The sequence below is a fragment of the Gobio gobio genome, assembly GCF_949357685.1.
Source record: "Gobio gobio genome assembly, chromosome: 19".
In the NCBI taxonomy this organism is placed as follows: domain Eukaryota; kingdom Metazoa; phylum Chordata; class Actinopteri; order Cypriniformes; family Gobionidae; genus Gobio; species Gobio gobio.
In genome coordinates, this window is record NC_137112.1 from 32,686,521 (window position 1) to 32,703,037 (window position 16,517).

General features: G+C 36.5%; 1 protein-coding gene across 1 annotated transcript in view; it reads left to right on the forward strand.

The window, feature by feature from the left end:
• Positions 1-1,836: 1,836 nt before the first annotated feature.
• The window catches only part of csf1a (colony stimulating factor 1a (macrophage)), a 28,140-nt gene continuing 13,459 nt past the window's right edge, over positions 1,837-16,517 (forward strand). The window contains exons 1-4 of the mRNA XM_079844926.1: positions 1,837-2,122; positions 7,799-7,912; positions 8,331-8,393; positions 15,373-15,543. Coding sequence (XP_079701052.1) covers positions 2,090-2,122; positions 7,799-7,912; positions 8,331-8,393; positions 15,373-15,543 — 381 coding nt within the window. The 5' untranslated portion in view covers positions 1,837-2,089. The remainder of the gene's footprint in view (positions 2,123-7,798; positions 7,913-8,330; positions 8,394-15,372; positions 15,544-16,517) is intronic.

Below are 16,517 nucleotides of genomic sequence, written 5' to 3' on the forward strand. Positions count from 1 at the left end.
TGAATGTCAGAATGGGAAAGAAAGGTGATTTAAGCAATTTTGAGCGTGGCATGGTTGTTGGTGCCAGACGGGCCGGTCTGAGTATTTCACAATCTGCTCAGTTACTGGGATTTTCACGCACAACCATTTCTAGGGTTTACAAAGAATGGTGTGAAAACAGAAGAAAAACCTCCAGTATGTGGCAGTCCTGTGGGCGAAAATGCCTTGTTGATGCTAGAGGTCTGAGGAGAATGGGCCGACTGATTCAAGCTGATAGAACAGCAACTTTGACTGAAATAACCACTCGTTACAACCGAGGTATGCAGCAAAGCATTTGTGAAGCCACAACACGCACAACCTTGAGGCGGATGGGCTACAATAGCAGAAGACCCCACCGGGTACCACTCATCTCCACTACAAATAGGAATAAGAGGCTACAATTTGCACAAGCTCACCAAAATTGGACAGTTGAAGACAGGAAAAATATTGCCTGGTCTGATGAGTCTCAATTTCTGTTGAGACATTCAGATGGTAGAGTCAGAATTTGGCGTAAACAGAATGAGAACATGGATCCATCATGCCTTGTTACCACTGTGCAGGCTGGTGGTGGTGGTGTAATGGTGTGGGGGATGTTTTCCTGGCACAATTTAGGCCCCTTAGTGCCAATTGGGCATTGTGTAAATGCCACGGCCTGCCTGAGCATTGTTTCTGACCATGTCCATCCCTTTATGACCACCATGTACCCATCCTCTTATGGCTACTTCCAGCAGGATAATGCGCATGTCACAAAGCTCGAATCATTTCAAATTGGTTTCTTGAACATGACAATGAGTTCACTGTACTAAAATGGCCCCCACAGTCACCAGATCTCAACCCAATAGAGCATCTTTGGGATGTGGTGGAACGGGAGCTTCGTGCCCTGGATGTGCATCCCACAAACCTCCATCAACTGCAAGATGCTATCCTATCAATATGGCCCAACATTTCTAAAGAATGCTTTCAGCACCTTGTTGAATCAATGCCACGTAGAATTAAGGCAGTTCTGAAGGCGAAAGGGGGTCAAACACAGTATTAGTATGGTGTTCCTAATAATCCTTTAGGTGAGTGTATTAACATACTGATTAAGATTTTGGAGAGAAAGATTTCCAATCTGATCTTCAACACATCGCACGAGTTTAAATGAGACTTTTATACTTTTTGTCATTTCTGGCAATTTGCCTCCATAGAATATCTCTTTTTGTGTTTCAAGAACAAAAGAAAGTTCTGAAACGACATGAGAGTGAGTGAATGATGAAAACTTTTCTTTTTGGCTGAAATATACCTTCAAAGAACATATATTTCACAAGAAAAATACTTAAAGTCACCCTGAAATCAAAACTGACAATTATTTTTTAATGGAATATTGCAGTATGTATTATAAATGGTTTATCCATGCACATCATTATTTTTGTGACCTCGTAATCTTTAATAAAAAACAACTTCCCCTCCCTCTTGCAGTACCATCTCCTCTCTGATGATATGTTTACCCTAAAAATGTTTTTTTGATCGAGAAGCCGTTTCACTCGGATATACATCACAAAAGAAAAGGCTATCGTAAACTTCGGTTTCATGCCGACTTTAAGATTAAGCTCAACTTACATTTAAACATTATCAAATCTTGTATGAGCAGATGATTCCTGGGGATTTTGTACTCATCCACAAATTTCACTTTTGAGAGGTAAAACACATGTATGTCATATTTTGGTCTGGAGGAAGCTAAAATTTCCTTCATCAATGAAATAGAAGGAAGTTGGAATGGTCTGAGTGAAGAGAAAGTGAGAGAGGTCTTTTCATAAGCCCAACAGTGGGAGAAGAGGAGGAGGAGGTCTTTACAAAAAGCTCACTTTATTTGTCCACCATAGTCCTCAGGCAGAAACATTCACCCTCTCAAGGTGGCACGTCTCAACCGTTTCACACGGAGATCTGTTTCAAGACAGCCATCAATATCAGCCTACAGAGATCTTCAGAGGGGAAGACAATATCTTCATTAGTATCAAACGCAAAACAAAAATACTAATCCAATGAATCTACTTGTGAACTTTATTGCTTTCTACTTGCTCAGTCCAGCCAGATGAACACACACATAACAGCCCACAAAGCCAAGGTAAGACTGCTGGTTTCCTCTGATGCTTGTTGTAAGTGAATTGAAGTTCAATTGATATTTTTGTGCAAAGCAGCTTTCAATTTCTGCCTCTTCATGATTAATGGATAACGTTAGATTGATGTATATAAATGAGGTCTGTTTAATGTCAGAAAAGATCTCTGAGGAGCCTTGATTTGATCTCCCTCTTGTGAAACTTCAGAACACTGTTTTCCTTTGTTGTTGAACCTTTTCCCATAGACTTTTATTCCTTGATTTATGGCCATCAAGCTATTTCAATGTAAGAATGCCAAACCATTAAACAACTGGAGGCAAATTTTGTGATCCGTGGAGCATGCAGAAAACTGTGGTCTGTGAAATTTCATTGCTTCAGTTGGCTGTCCTTTTAGGCAACTGCTGGGTAAAAAAATCCATGCCAGTTCTTCTGGCTATGTGATTGTTGATTGTTGAGTTACTATGTCCACTTTTATTCCTTGTTATTTTTTATTTGGTCACATCCATTTCAGATCTGGTAGTAGAAACCGGGGCTTTATGGGGTGCTTCTCAGACCTGTTATCACTACATGCTTTATTGGCTAAATACCCCAGAACTTCACAGACACATGGCAGGAAGCATTATTTTTGAGGATTTTAAATAGAGCTGTGTTATTAAAGCTGTTTTATTGCTTTGAAAGGAAAACATTTTTTTTTTACATAGTTTTTTTTTTTTTCTTGTTTAATAAGATTTTCTAATTATGGACTTTAAACACTCCGAATGTCATATTTATATGGATATGTATTTATTATGAACACCCAGAATGTTATGTTTATTCATTTTCAAAACCCTGACTGATATATTTATTAGTATATTTATTAGTATACTGACTTATAATGAGCTATCAACACCCTGAACAATATATTGTATGTTTATTTATTTATTTTCAACATCTTCAATGATATAATTATTATATTATTATATCATTCAAGATGTTGAAAATGATTTATATATATATTATGGTTTTCAAGACCCTGAAGGATATATTAATAATTTTTGTGTGTGTGTGTGTGTGTGTTGTTGTTATTTTTAAACCCTAAATTATTTATTTGTTCATTAGTATATTTAGGGGCTTTCAACACAAGAAGAATACAGTATAGTCCTATTTATTTTAGATTTAATATAGATTATTCAGGGCTCGACATTAATGCTTGTCCGCTTGTCAGCTTGTCCGGGACAAGTGGATTTTTTGAAGGGGCAATAAGTGAAAGAGAATTTTACTTGCCCGACCGGACAAGCCTGATTAAAACATCAAAAAATAACAAGGGAATCACTAAAATGCAAGAATGATTCTGCATTCATGTAGTGGAAGAGGCAATCAATAGTGGATGCCTAATAATAATGTATAATAAACTGACATAACAATTTTGTGCTATTGACGCTCGCGCAGCCTCTCAAGGAGAAATCAAAACAAATGAGCATCGCTCATACAAAGCAACTCCGTTAACATACACGGTTAAAATGAGTTTTTATATTTATAACATATGATACAGTTAAGCAACATCACAGAACCAAGAGTGCTGTTTTACTGAATACCATCACGAAAGAAAATGACATTTCATATGACAGTGGATTTCACAGGACAGTTCCATAAACAATGAATTAACATTTAAAATTAAACTCGCTGATTCAATACGCTACGAAGCTTCATGCAGCAGTGTTTCGAAATCACTATATAAGTCTTTATTTAGTTTTTTTTGGCGTACCAAAAATATTATCATCGCTTTATAATATTAATACTGAACCACTGTACTCACATGGACTGATTTAAATATGTTTTTAGTACATTAATGGATCTTGAGAGTGTAAATTGCTTTGCTCCCTATGGAGGCCTCACTGACCCTTCAGAGTTCAACAAAAACATCTTAATTTGTGTTCCGAAGATGAACAGAGGTCTTATGGGTGTGGAACGGCATGAGGGTGAGTAATAATTGACATTATTTTCATTTTTGGGTGAACTAACCCTTTAAGTCACTTATATTTTAGATGCAATATTGTTCGATTTCATGAGGCAAAAATAGTTTCAAACAAAGATCACAGCAGAACCAAAATGCATTTCACAGCAACCGTGTGTTACTGAATGATTCAGCGTTTAAATGAATCTGTTGAATCAAAGATTCAATGACCTTTTCGTAAATGACTGAGGCCCTGTCGCAAATGGCACACTTCATGTGCACTTTCGGTCTTGTGGACTTACAATGGCCGCTGTGTGTGCGTGTCCGTTAATTCCACGAGACCGCAGGGTGTCCCATTTGTCATTTGAGGTCGATATGCGCCTAACCCATGTGCACTTCTGCTGAGCCCGCACTGGTGCGGGTTACGCAGCGGCATTACGTCGTGAAAGTGCGGAAGACCGTGAGGGTTTAGGGTCCCATTTGGGACAGGGCCTGCCTCATTCTTGAATGAATCATCCTTTTGAATGAATCGTTTGAATGAATGACTCAATGACTCACTCATTAAGACGGTCACCTGCTGCCACCTACTGGTGGTTTAGTTTCATCTTTCCAACATTTCTTATTTTATATTCAAACATATTTAAAACAATCTCATAATATTATTTAATGCAGTTGTAATTAGCTTAGTGTAAATTATTTAATTTGATTGGTAACAGCCCTATAGTGTCTTATTCTAATTTAATTTATTGATCAAATTAAAAAAAAAAAAAATTAAGCTGAAGCATAGCCTATTTAATACGATTATGGGAAAAATGCCCTTTATAAAAGGTAAAAATATCACAAATATGCAGATTTAAATATGTCAAAGCTGATTGAACACTGGTGAGATTATTGCTTCAGAATAATTCTATTTACAACACAATTAAAAAAAAAAAAATAGCTTGTGAACCGGCTTAATGTCGGCTTAATGTAATACACTGTCATTCAGTGTAATGGATGACACTGTTGCGTAACAGAGAATTTACATTACACTGAATGAAAAAAGCATTACCCTGAATGATATTTTCAATATTACAATATTCAATATTCAATATTCAATATTACAATATTACATTTTGGCATTTCACCGAATGAAGTACGTTTTTGTAACTTAGGCTACCACACCATGAAGAGGTGAAATTATCCTTATTCAGAATGCCATTTTTTTATATGATTTCAGAAAGGCTTTTTGATCCTGTTACACTGAATGGTCTCTTTCAAACTGCATTTTCAGGACAAAAGTCCCTTGGTTATTTAAATACTTAAAAAAATAAATAACACATTTTGGACCCACTTTATATTAGGTGGCCTTGTATAGTAATATGCCATATGTAATGGCAAAATCAATTTCGCTGAATGACAATTTTACACTTTGGAACATTATTTCCCCCATATGTTGACATTTTATTTTTACCAAAATCCTTTGAAATATTAAAGTAGACACTTTACTTGCATTTAACATGTTTTTTTATGTATATAAAATGACTTTTGTAAACTTAATTTGATGCGGACACCAAAATTGACGTCTCGTCTTTGACTCATAATCAAATTTAATCTGAGACGGACTTACTTCCCATAAATGTGCCTTGTTACGCACTCCTTCTGTCTCTGATAACGCAGGGCTGACGAAGCTTGTAAGATTTTGCTATGCTGTCTGGCTTTTATCATATTCTAAGAGGTTGCATCACATCTGCCGCACACACGTCTATGAGTCCATTCAGCTCTCCTGTGGAGATAGGCTTGGATGAAGATGAGCCAAGACAGTCATCTGCTGTTTCCTAATTTACTAGTATACTGATCTGGCCAACATCATAAACACTTTCCCTTACACAGTATTATAGTTTCAATGTGTTTGCACTCCAGAGATTTGTGGAATTTGCTTTTGTGTTCTGAGAGGTTGAGAAGTACTCATCCCCACTTTATTGCTATTAATTGTTATACAATTGTTATAATTCAGTATATTGTGTTATATATAACATTATGTGATACATTCCTGTTGTGTTGTATAAGTGGCTACATTCAGAAGATCTATGAATATGAATTATAAGGTTTTCAGGTTAATCCCAGGTCGAAGTGACTTAAGAATTGGGGGGTTACTGAGGTTACATTCCTTTTCCATCAACATCTTCCCCTTTCTCAAGACTTTCAACACCAGGTTGCTTCAGGGGAATTCTCACTGTTGCGAACATATTAAGTACCTTTGGGTGTGTTTGAAGTTGCATGTAAGCTAAAAAAAAAAAAATGAATGAAGGAATGAATGAGATCAAGCTGTTTATGTTATAAGCTCGGTTTCACAGACAGGGCTTAGATAAAGTGAGTTCAATTCGGATATTTAAGTCGTTTTTATGAACGTGCCTCAAAAAAAACATTACTGGTGTGCAAATGAGACAAAACAATGGCATTGACATATTTTAAGATGTGTAAATGCAAACTGCTTTCAGTTGAAACAGCTCAAACATGCAATTTAGTCTTATTTTCTTAAATATGAGATACACAGCACACCACGTACAATGTGTATTTGTTCAACAACATTACTTGTGACCAGTCACATTGGCTGTTTTATTGATTATGTGATGCCTTATATTATTTTAATTATATTAATTACTGTATACTGTTTTTACCTTCTCCATCACTTCTCCTTCTCACTTTACTTTGAAATTGCAAATATGGAAACATGGGGGAAGATTCCCCCTTAAATAAGACAAAATGTGCATGATGATGATGCTTCAGCCAATGTGTTATAGGAAAATAAATAGAAACATTTGCTAATTTAGTTGATACAAAATGTAAAATATTAAAAGAGGGGTAAGAAGACCCTACTGGGGTAAGAACCGGATAAAGTTTTACAGAAGGTATAAATAACTTTTTTTATAAAAAAAATTTTAAGTGTCATTAATGTAAAATTATTTCAAATGTTTAAAAGGTTATTTTGACAATTCAGTTGAATAATTGAATAACAGAAGATCAAAAGCAGAAACCTAGTAAAACTGATTAATCTGAAAGGTAAATTATTCTATGACTTTTATACAGGCATGTGAATGTTACCATATTTTAATTGAAGATATGTAATTTTTATATCTAATTCATGGGAATATTAAAGGGTTAGTTCACCCAAAAATCATAAATTACTCACCCTCATGTTGTTCCAAACCCGTAAGACCTTCGTTCATCTACTTTAGTATGAAGTACTTCATACTTTTTGTGCGCAAAAAGACCCTAAAAAAAGTATTCAACAATTTCTTCTCTTCCGTGTCAGTCTCTGACACTGTTCACGTTGTAAACACAGTGCAGCGCTTCTGGGTTCTACGTCAGAACGCCATGATGTTGCTGCCCATGGATGGCATCAAAAATATCTTAATTTGTGTTCCGAAGAGGAACGAAGGTCTTACGGGTTTGGAACAGGGCCTTCTGTGCCAATTCTGGGTTGGCCAATGTTGATATTCAGATGAAATGACAAAATTACAAATAGAGTAGCCATTCATCAAACATGCTGTGATGAGATTTTGTGACATCTATGGTCAGGAGGGGGGTGGGGGGGTGGGGGGTGGTCATGTTACCCTACATTTCGCAATTTCACAACAACAAAAAAAGGGCCAAAACTACGATAAATACCTATAAAATAAAATATAAAATGAAAAAATATTCTAATGTATCTATGCATTAGTGATTCTGCAAATAAAACTAAATAAAAACATTCATTTTGTGATTACAGGTAAGGCATCAGTGCTTCTTCCTTATCCTGTGCTTTCATTTGGTCTGTGCTGGTGTGCCAGGTCCATGTAAGCACTCTGTCACACAGAAGCATCTCCTGAATATAAAACGTCTGGTAAGATGTGCTACTTTTACTGGCAGTAAATCATCCTGTGGGCTGACCAAAATGTACTTACATTATTTAATTACATGAAAAAAGGATTTATTATAGTTCATTTGTAAAATCCCACAAAAAAACCACAGCTGTCTGTAATGATCATGCATAAATTATTCGGATTGTTTGAGTGCTAGTGGAAGTTAATACTGAATTTGGCATTCAGTCTTTATGATTGTATAGCAGGTCACTAGTTTAATGGAATAAGGTTTGTAGGATAAGACCAATTAATAAGATAAGGTTTGTGCATACAACAGTGTGTGGCTGCCTTTGAAGCCCACATTAAGATTTATTTTGATGTTGATAAATATGTGCTAAACATACTGTATGGAAAAATAATAATAAAAAAACATTTCTCCCTGAATGTTTTCCTTTGCAGATTAAGAACCAGCTGCAAAATGGTTGTTCAATAACCTACACCTTCACTGAGCGCCAGAACCTGGTACGCACATTTCCCCTTCTTTCCTATAATGACAGATATGGATTACCCAACCTATGGGTATTTCAACAGATATGAACAGTATATGAAAGAGCCTGATATTTGAAAGAGCCTGACATTCTGGTGTAATGGATTTTCCTACCATGCAACAAAATCAGACATTGAACGGAAACAGATGTTCCATAAGATCATATTTTAAACCGGAGAGGCAGCAAAACAATGTGACGCAAACCTTGGTTAACTGAAACTGTTTAACACCTATATAACTAATGTATTATTGTTGGCTATTTGCTATAGTTTATATATGCATATATAGATGCATTAAATGGGTATGGTTTTTCACGATGCAGCCAATGTACAGTAGTTGCACTGGATTTTTGAAACATGACTGTACAGTTCACAAGCAGAAGCTCAATTCAGTCTCAGGGAAATGATCCTGGAGGTCACTACTGTGGTCTTGTCTCTCAGCAGCTCAACTGCAGTATGGAGGATTGAGATTTCTACAACATCCTCCTGGGCTGAATAAATAAACGGCTTTGAGGGCCTGTTTAAAAGAGACTTTTGGCCTGTCTGAATCTACAGTCCCCAAGAGTCAGAACTCATGGATCATGTACTGTCTCTCCTTGGTGATGACTTTCCTAAAACGACTCTTATTCAGAGTAATTTTACCTTATATTATATATTTTAATCGTGTGATGGTGCTCATGTGAGTGTAACTTTTGGAGATTTGATTTTGCTGTGACAATTTTTTATACCCTTCCAAGGGCTTAGGGAAGTTCATGAATGTATGTTTAAAGGTAGGGTAGGCAATTTTTTTTATACTGGTTGGAACTCTCTTCACATCCTTATTGCAATCAAATATATTGTCGCTGTCCGATGAAAACCACATATGTCCATTTTGCCGATTTTGAGATTCTTAGACGGATTGAATGTCCAGGTTCATTTCCGTATACAGTATGCTTCACATATCTAAATGGCCAATGAAAAGTTGTGAAATCATGTCATCTGATTTTCATGTATCCATTTGATGTCAAAGCTGTCAATCACGCCGCGTATCTCCCCGCCCTTTGGAAGCATCTCACCGGGCTCGCCGGTCTCGTGAAGTTTCATCGAAGCTCAGCACTGGATAGCCGAAAGTACGACATTGAAGTTCTCCACAGTTTAGTTCTAATCTTGTTCTTCACAGATTAGTTTGCTTGCTAGCATGTAAATATATTCGGTCTCATTGATAAGATTCAACGTTTTTTTTTTCTTAGTCAAACTGATCAAATTATAGCCTGTAATGCTACTGTCATGATTGTCACTAGAACATGCCTCACTCATACTGCTATCACCGCTTGCCAGAGGCTGAGAATGTCCAGCACGTATTCCTCTGTCAATATGAAACGCGACTTGGCCATTCTAATTAATGATCGGAAGAACGCGTAACGATACTGTTACTGTAAAATATGCACGTATGTCCATTTAAACTCAATTTTGGTCAAATGTGGATTATATCATTACACTGGCAAGAATATGGTTACATGTAAAGATGCCGTACCAAGTATGACAACGCTACATTCAACTGCTTTTGAAATACGGTGTTTTTTTCACTTCCTGAAAAGTAACCGTTTTGGACATACGTGAGTTTCATCGGGCAGCGACGATATACATATTAAAACATGTATATATATCTTCTGTGGAAGTCTCAGGATGCAATGATAGGATGTCCTATCTGCCTGTCAACATATGTATTTCCATACCTCCACGCACTCTGCTCACGCAGACATCACGCGTCATCAGTGCGTTCCATAAGGCTATGCAGAGTTGTAGACAGACAGGCCGTTTCTCAATATGCGTTCTTGTCAGTACTTGTGTTCTTGTGGACTGAAACGTCATCGGTTGCTGCCCAAGTACAGTTCCAATTCAAAGTTCACATCTAGCCAAGTACAGTTCAAATCCCTGGATGTGTTTTTGATCCGCCCCTTTTGTCGAGGATGCATCGGGAGGTGACTTGAGTGCACTTCAGACAGACAGTTATCCCAGAATGCATCTCGTAACCAACCAGCAAGCATCAATAGCGGATGAGAAACCCTGCGTAATTTAAAAATTCTACTGTTAATGTGTCACGAAATGTAGTTTCAAGACTTTTTCAGGCGAGAATGTAGTTGTTTAAAGCTCAAATCTGTGCTTTATTTATAAAGAGAGAGCCTATTTGAACATTTTATCTGGTGTTTTTGGAGTTGTGAGATCCACCGGGCACTCAGCGCTCATTAACCCCGCCAAGAGCAGCCTTACCTCGGCTAGTCCTTCTTACATTTGCTGCTGCACTTTTAGCATAGCACTTAGCATAGCTTAGCATAGATCATTGAATCTGATTAGACCGTTAGCATCTTGCTCAAAAAAAAGCACGCTTCCTGTGCAAGCAGGTTGTCACGTTGGTTATATTGACGGAAGTTAGCCTTTTTTCAGGCGCTGCGTAATATCATTGCACCTGTTGCTACGCTGAGATCTTTACCGGCAGTCAAAGCGGCATTACATCATGAAAGTGCGGACTCAGAGGAAGACAGTGAGGGTTTAGGGTGCCATTTGGGATCCAGCCTTTGTCGGCCGACGTTCAAAAACGGCCCGATGTTGCTTGGTGTGTCCCTGCCCTGGCTTTAGACTTTATACTGCCACCTACTGGTGTGAATGCATGACATTTATTTACTGTTTTCTTTTGTTTTTTAATAACTTTGTTCATCCTTGCTTTGTTCTATTTGTGTTCATCAATATATGCATTTATATACACTGCCGTTTAAAAGTTTGGGGTCTTTTTTAAAGGAATTGATAGTTTTATTCAGGGCACATTAAATTGATTAAAAGTGACAGAAGACATTCATAAGGTTACAAAAGATTTCTATTTTAAATAAATGCTGTTCTTTTGATCTTTATATTCATCAAATAATCCTGAAATTAAATGTATCATGGTTTCCACAAAAAAAAAACAGATATGTTACTATGTAACCAAATTGGCATATTAGAATGATTTCTGAAGGATCATGTGACACTGAAGACTGGAGTAATGATGCTGAAAATTCAGCTTTGCCATCACATGAATAATTAGTTTTTTACTGTATTTTTGATCAAATAAATGCAGCTCTGGTGGTTTTAAGAGACCCCGAACTTTAGAACAGTAGTGCATATAATAAATAAATTGTGGTAACTGGGGTTTGTCTTTTGTGGCATCTGTGACTATTGTATGTTTGTGCTTGAGGTCTAGCTGTTCTCACTTGAATGTCGGTCCTGTAGGTCGTCGCGGTTTGTTTCATTGCACAGAGACTGTTTGTTTGGACATTTTTCCCCTGCCATTTACTCATTTGGTTTGTAATGACAGATTGCACACAGCTGATCCATACGTGACTATAGTGTTGACCAGGGCTATGCACAGACATTTTGAGGGCCAGTGAACCAAACCAAAAAAAGGGGCACTGGGGTGGGGTGGCATTGGGGGCGAGGATTGGGTGCTTGTCCATACAAATTATCCATCTTACTCTTACTAGTCAGTCAAAACAGTTTTGATCTAATTTTGTGTCTATCGAAAATAGTGATATATGGCATTTTATTATGTTGAATATCAAAGTTTGTGTCATTTGTTAATGAGGGATTTGTGAACACAATGTTTTTGGTTTTGTGGAGTAAATGCTATAGCTTTTATTTTGAAGTAAAAAGATAAAATTAGACTCTTGGGGTAAGATGACCCAGCCATATTTGGCACAAGGCCCCAAGTGGCATGTTGTTACTGGTGTTATTGTTTTTAAGCTTAATAACTTATAATACTTATTGTAATTAACAGGGCTATTATTGAATATTTTCATGATTTAGATGTAATTTCAGGCATCTTCACTTTCATTAAAACATATAGTTTAATTGAGTGATTTCTTTTAAGACAAAATCTATTATGTTTATTTTTTATTTTTTATAACGACATATCTTCAATTAAAATATGGGCAATTAAATAAGTAAATATTGATATGCTTGTACATAAGTCATAAAACAATTACCTTTCAGATAATTATAGGATTCAGATTTTTCTGTTATCAGTTATTCAATTATTCTACTAAATTGTCAAAATAAAATTAAAATGAGAATATTTTTAGTATTTTACATTAATGACACTTTAAAATATAAATAAATAGTAATATGAATGATATCAAAAGTAATTTATACATTCTGTAACAGTTTATGGGCTATTATATGAAAGTAGACCTAATATTCTACAAAGTGTGCCATCAACAGCAAAGTTGGTGTTATTTATATTAGATCAGATCGGGTACCAAAACAAGATTAGACAAGAAATATAATTCTCTTCTAAGAACATTCCACCGAATGGGTAACATTTCAGTCCCCAGGAGATTTTTTGTATAAATTTGCATGGAAATTAACTCTAAAATACATTTTATAATTAAGCAAAGTGTCCTGAAGATGAATCTAACTGCAAATGTAAAATATAAAATTTAAAACATTATTAACTACTGAGAACACACAAAAAAATATTATTTGTTTCATGTCCCCGGTATCTAAATCTAAACTTTATCATGAAATATAATCATTAAAATTGTTCAGATATCGTACTTTTTTTTGCATCGTTGTGTGACTCCATATACCATCTATGCTTAAAAAATATTTTTTTAATTAAAAATCCATAATATGTTATACACATTTTAGTCGTGTCCCCAGGTTTTCACTCAGTCCTGTTATCCTCACACATTGCCCCCTCTAAAAACTTGGAACATGCCACTAGATGAGCTTTTCAAAAGGATGTTGCATCAACTGGATCATATAGGCCATGGGAAGACCAAAGGTTTTTGCTTAAAAACTCAATCCTGTTACTTTCAGCCCTGTTACTCATATGAAAAATAACAGGACTGAGTAAAAGTAACAGGAGTGAGTAGAGTCCTCTGTTTTGTTGATTTAAAATTGTGAATATTAGCTGATATAATATTCACCTGATTTATGAGTTTTATCGTTGAAATTATGAAACAAAATTAGACATTTAGCACACACTGCTATGTACACTCTCTCTCTCTCTCTCTCTCTCTCTCTCTCTCTCTCTCTCTCTCTCTCTCTCTCTCTCTCTCTCTCTCTCTCTCTCTCACACACACACACACACACACACACACACACACACACACACGTATGGACACTCATTCCTGTTACACAGTCTTCATTCCTGTTACCAAGTGTTCATTCCTGTTACAAAAATTTACTTTTTTTCAAGAAAAAAAATATGGTTAAACCACTGTTTTCATCAGTTTTGTTTGGTCAATCATTTATACCATTTTTTAATAGGGAAAACAAAGGAATTAATTGACATGGTTTTAAACATGGTTTTTAAATGGCACATGAGTTTTGGTAACAGGACTGAGAAAACACACATCCATCTTCTGTTTAGAAACCTTGTAAAGAACTAAATAAAGTAACCTCAGATTGACCAATAGACATTTTGAAGAGTTAAATATGTGTAGTATTAGATTCAGTGTTGAAAAAAAAAGTTTAATTTTTAAGAGTTACAACAAGCAAATGTCACCCATTCGGTATATTATATTATATTATTTGGTTGGCTTGTTTTGTGGGACTGATCTGGATAGACCTGGTCCAGAGCTGCAAAATAGTTTTGAATGCATGGTTGCACAGTACACTCATAATAAATAGTTATGTGATAACGAGTAAAGATGTTGTTGTCTCCTGCCAGTTTGTTGTTGTTTGGCTTCCAAGTGTTTTTCACAGTGATCCTTGGACAAAGGAATTCCGGTCAATTTAATCTAGTCAATCAGACAAAGTGGTTTAGATTTAGTAAATTACCTTTGGAAGTGGACAAGAATTGTTTTTCAGCTTGTCAACCAGCAACTATAATTTCAAATCCTTTTTTTTTTCTCGTGTTACACAAAACCTTAAAAGTATCACACACAAAAGTGTCACCTCTCACATTAGTGTGAATTTGTCATGCTTTAATTACACTGCCAGTGTTTTCACATGATGATGTTTGAAGTTCATCACATTATTTATTGAAATCTATTTTTACTGATTGTTGAGCTCAAAGAGAGTCTGTTTTCAAAGGCTTTCAAAATGTCACCATGGTGCATGTGAAGTGTGAAGAGGAAGCGTCTTCTGAAGGAGAGCACTGGCAGAACAAAAATAGTTAAATAGTCACAACGTTCTTTTGGAAATGTACAAGGCCATCAGTCATGTTAAGAGTTTGAAAGATCACAGCTTGAAGACTGCTCTGGACACAGATGTGTTTTGGGGTCCCTGGTATTCAGCAAGAATTGTACATATATGTCCAGATGTCCATTATATTTGAAGAATTGCATCTTGGATAAACAACTTTGAGAGTTAACTGACTTTAACAGTTAACAATTCAAAGATTTCAGGCTCCCAAACTAGGCAACCAAGCAATAATTCTTCTGTAATTGTGTGCTTGACCAAGTCACTTATCCCTGAGGGGACTTTCCCTGGTATACTATGTGTGGAATTATTGTACATTTCTATGAATAAAAAGTTCCACTCTCAAAGACTAGATGAGGAAATGCTAGTGACAAAACAGGTGAATTAAATGAATTAAGTTGATTGATATTTTTATTCTGTTCAAAGACCATTTCTTTTATGGAATGTGGTAAACATTTCCTCTCATTTATCAGAAAGAGAAACTCCTGATGATGCCTAGATTTACCATTCTGTAGAGATCTGAGATGCCCCATCACCATTCAAATTGAGCGCAAGCTTTACGAAAGAGCGTGTTTGATTTGAAGCATGACATTTGCAAGCATAGCCATTTGGAAAGCTTGTGTACTGTAATACAATAGGAATAAAAACTCACAAAATGCAGTTTATAGAAATGTGGTGTATGAATAAAATACAGCCTTGTGTGTTTTGTGACTCAGGTCTGAATAATATAGGGTGTACAAAATCAGTGTGCGATATCAAATGTTCATTGTGGTTGTCATATGTTTGTGTGTTGCAGAGTGTTGTGTGTTATGTTAAGGCAGCATTCCCTCACATACTGGAGCTACTCAACACCCAATTCAGATATGCTAAGGACTCCGACAATTATCGTTATACTAATTCACTGAAGAACTTGATCTACAACATTTACTCCCAGAGATGCATCCCTCCAATCAATGAGGAGATTGAGGTAACAAAGTCCATTTTTATTCTCTAGGAGAGCTGTGTTGCAATTATCTGCAAGTTATAAATAGGGTTATGGAAGAAGATTTTTTGCCGTTTCATACTTTACTGAGTTTAACAGCCTAAATGTCTACAAATGAAACACGTAAACAACTGAACAAATGGAAATGAAAGAGTAATCATTTTGTGGAGCTGCTTAGAAAAAGGATATACACAGATCAGGCATAGCATGATGAACACCTTCCTAATATTGTGCTGGTCCCCCTTTTGCTGCCAAAACAGCCTTGACCTGTCGAGGCATGGACTCCACTAGACCCCTGAAGGTGTGCTATGGTATCTGGCACCAAAATGTTAGTAGCAGATCCTTTAAGTCCTGTAAGTTGCGAGGTGGGGCCTCCATGGATCGGACTTGTTTAATCAGCAGATCCCACAGATTCTCGATTGGATTAAAATCTGGGGAATTTGGAGGCCAAGTCAACACCTCAAACCCAGCGGAACATTGCAAGCATCTAAGCATCGCACTGGCTCCGCCGGCATGCATTCTTCCCATAGTGATCGGACCACATGGGCCAGCCTTCGCTCCCCATGTGCATCAATGAGCCTTGGCCCGCCCATGACCCTGTCGCCGGTTCACCACTGTTCCTGCCTTGGACCACTTTTGATAGACACTGACCACTGCAGACCGGGAACACCTTACAAGAGCTGCAGTTTTGGAGATGCTCTGACCCAGACATCTAGCCATCACAATTTGGCCCTTGTCAAACTCGTTCAAATTCACTCAAAAAATGTATTCACTTTACCTTCGCCTCTTAATGTTATTCCTGATTGGTGTATAAAGTCTTTTCAATGACAAATATCACAAAACAGTTGATGCAAAAACAGTGCAAGAATCAAGCAAGTGGAAACATTAGGCTATGTTTTGTATGTACATAAATTGAACAGTATAAAGTTTCAAGGGGGAAAAGTCAAGAAACCAAGAGT